Below are 3,324 nucleotides of genomic sequence, written 5' to 3'. Positions count from 1 at the left end.
ATTAATCATGAACAAGCACCAGTATAATTTCCACTTTCATTCTTCTCTCTTCCTTTACCCCCTGTGCTTATTACCTTCAATAATGTTCAGTGTTCTTACAAGCATTCAATTCATCATCACGCCTCACATTTCTGTCGACTGTTCACCTTTACTGGCATTCATTCAATTTTCTACTAAAGTTAATCTCTGATATATGTTAAATATTATGTTCAGTTTAAATAATTTAATTTTGAAACTGAATAGAAAAAACACCTATAAAGTTAGGCCAATTCACGTAATTTAAAGGATGTATTTAAATAACTCACCCATCTACTTACTTACTTATTTATTTAAGATTTATTTAAGATTTATTCCCAACTAGTTTAACACAAGTAAAAAAAATTTTTTTGTCTCCGAGGATGATTGCTTTACTCTTTGAAAAGGGTAGTTTAAACCTGCGGAATTATTATTTTTTAACTCTTAGAAGACAATGGTTTATCCTTTTTACAAAGATAGATTAGACTGTGAGCCTTAGAGGCTTAGATTTATGAGGTTTTAACATTTAATTGTGATGATACAGACCATCGTCATCCAATGATTAAGCTATCGACATGTTAGGGTTAACCATCGTCCTCAAAGAGTAAACTATTGCCCTCCAAGGGTTAAACCACCGTTTCCCAATGGTTAAACCATAGTTCCCCAAGTGTTTAACCATCGATTTCAAAGGGTTAAGCCATCGTTTTACAATGGTCAAACCATACTTCTCCAAGGGTTAAAATCATCGACTTCAAAAGGTTACACCATTGTACTGAAAGGGCTAACAAGTAATCGGTACAACATGCACAAAACAGAACCCAAACATCATCACTAATCCACATTTCCAGGCCCGGTGGTTCCGACCCTGTTGAGGACAACAATGCACCTGGCGACCACGTCAACATCTGGGAAACTTCGCCAGGGTCTCAGGATGCCTCTGGTCGAAGACATCGTGACCTGAGTGTTCGTCGTCTGGTAAAAGGAAAAGAATTCGAAGAGCGAGGCCAAGGGGTTAGAGGGGCACTTGTCGACAATCGACTTACGAGGGAGAGTGATGTCGAGGTTCGTCTGGCTGGTCGACGAGACAGATATTCTGATGGTCGCTATGCAGTTCGTCTTGCTGAAGGCCGTAGTTTTGATGCCCGACTTTCTGAAGGCCACCAACTTCATGTCCGACGTGCTGAAGGCCGCCGAATTGATACACGACTTGCTGAAGGACGAGGACTTGATGCTCGACTTGTTGAAGGCCGCCGCCTTCATGTCCAATACGATAAAATTCGAAGACTTGATGCCCGACTTTCCGAAGGTCGACAACTTCACGGCCGAATTGGTGAAGAGCGATATCTTGATGCCAGACAAGTCAAAGAGCAACGACTACTCAACAAGATCGCTGAACGAAGACTGTTCGTCCATAAAAGATCTGATACACACCTTCGTGGTGGACAATTTATTGATAAACAACCTGACGCAAGGAAGGCTGAAGAACGTCGTCTTGACACAAAGAGAAATTCCGGAGAACGTCGCCTTGACACGAGGAGGAACTCTGAAGAACGTCGCTTTGACACAAAGAGGAACTCTAAAGAACGACGTCTAGACACAAGGAGGAACTCTGAAGAACTTCTTCTTGACACAAGCAGGAACACCGAAGAACGACGCCTTGACGCAAGGGGGAACTCTAACGAACGTCGCCTTGAGACAACGAGGCGCTCTGAAGAATGTCGCCTTGACACAAAGAGGAACTTTGAAGAACGACGCCTTGACACAGGAAGGAACACTGAAGAACGGCTCCTTGACACAAGGAGGAACACTGGAGAACAACGCATTGAAACAAGGAGAAACTCTGAAAATCGGCGGTTTGACACAAGGAGGAACTCTGCAGAACGACGCCTTGAAACAAGGAAGAACACTGAAGAACGACGCCTTGACACAAGGATAAACTCTGAAGAACGCCGCCTTGACACAAAAAGGAACTCTGAAAAACAACGCCTTGACGCAAAGAGGAACACTGAAGAACGGCGCCGTGACACAAGGAATAACAGTGAAGAACGACGCCTTGACACAGAGAGGAACTCTGAAGAACGTCGCCTTGATACAAAGAAAAACATTGAAGAAAGTCGCCTTGATACAAGGAAGAACACTGAAGAACGTCGCCATGACACAAAGAGGAACTCTGAAGAACGACGCCTTGACACAGGAAGGAACACTGAAGAACGGCTCCTTGACACAAGGAGGAACACTGGAGAACAACGCATTGACACAAGGAGAAACTCTGAAAATCGGCGGCTTGACACAAGGAGGAACTCTGCAGAACGACGCCTTAACGCAAAGAGGAACACTGAAGAACGGCGCCTTGACACAAGGAATAACAGTGAAGAAGGACGCCTTGACACAAAAAGGAACTCTAAAGAACGACGCCTTGACACCGGAAGAATCACTGAAGAACGGCGCCTTGACACAAGGGAGAGCTCTGAAGAACGACACCTTGACGCAAGGAGGAACTCTGAAGAACGTCGCCTTAACACAGGAAGGAACTCTGAAGAACGTCTCCTTAACACAAGAAGGAGCTCTGAAGAACGTCGTCTTGACACAAAGAGGAACTCTGAAGAACGACGCCTTGACACAGGAAGGAACAGTGAAGAACGGCGCCTTGACACAAGAGCTAACTCTGAAGAACGTCGCCTTGACACTAGGAGGAACTCTGAAGAACGTCGCTTTAGCACACGGAGGAACTCTGAAGAACGTCGTCTTGACACAAGGAGAGCAGAAGAACGTCACCTTGACACGTGGAGGAATACTGAAGAACGTCCCATTGACACAAGAAGGAATACTGAAGAACGTCGCCTTGACGCAAGGAGAAACACTGAAGAGCGTCGCTTTGACGCGTGGAATAATGCTGAAGAACGGCGCCTTGATACAAGGAAGAACACCGAAGAAAGACGCCTTGACACAAGGCGTAACATTGAAGGACATCGCCTTGACACAATAAGGAACACTGAAGAACGTCACCTTGACACAAAAAGGAACACCGAAGAACGTCGCTTTAACACAAGGATGAATACTGAAGAACGTCGCTTTGACACAAGAAGGAACACAGAAGAACGTTGTCATGACACAAAGAGGTACAGTGAAGAACGTCGCCTTGACACAAGAAGGAATACTGAAGAACGTCGCCTTGATACAAGGAGGAATACTGAAGAACGTCGCCTTGATACAAGGAGGAATACTGAAGAACGTCCCCTTGACACAAGAAGGAATACTGAAGAACGTCACATTGACACAAAGAGGTACAGTGAAGAACGTCGCCTTGAC

General features: G+C 44.8%; 1 protein-coding gene across 1 annotated transcript in view; it reads left to right on the top strand.

Annotated features, from left to right (window-relative positions):
* The first annotated feature begins 590 nt into the window (after window positions 1-590).
* The window catches only part of LOC121870741 (peptidyl-prolyl cis-trans isomerase G-like), a 6,534-nt gene continuing 3,800 nt past the window's right edge, over window positions 591-3,324 (top strand). The window contains exons 1-2 of the mRNA XM_042372688.1: window positions 591-619; window positions 864-3,299. Coding sequence (XP_042228622.1) covers window positions 591-619; window positions 864-3,299 — 2,465 coding nt within the window. The remainder of the gene's footprint in view (window positions 620-863; window positions 3,300-3,324) is intronic.

This window comes from Homarus americanus, unplaced genomic scaffold, assembly GCF_018991925.1.
Source record: "Homarus americanus isolate GMGI-L3 unplaced genomic scaffold, GMGI_Hamer_2.0 scaffold32583, whole genome shotgun sequence".
NCBI classification, from domain to species: Eukaryota; Metazoa; Arthropoda; class Malacostraca; order Decapoda; family Nephropidae; genus Homarus; species Homarus americanus.
This window is presented reverse-complemented; position numbering and strand designations above follow the sequence as displayed.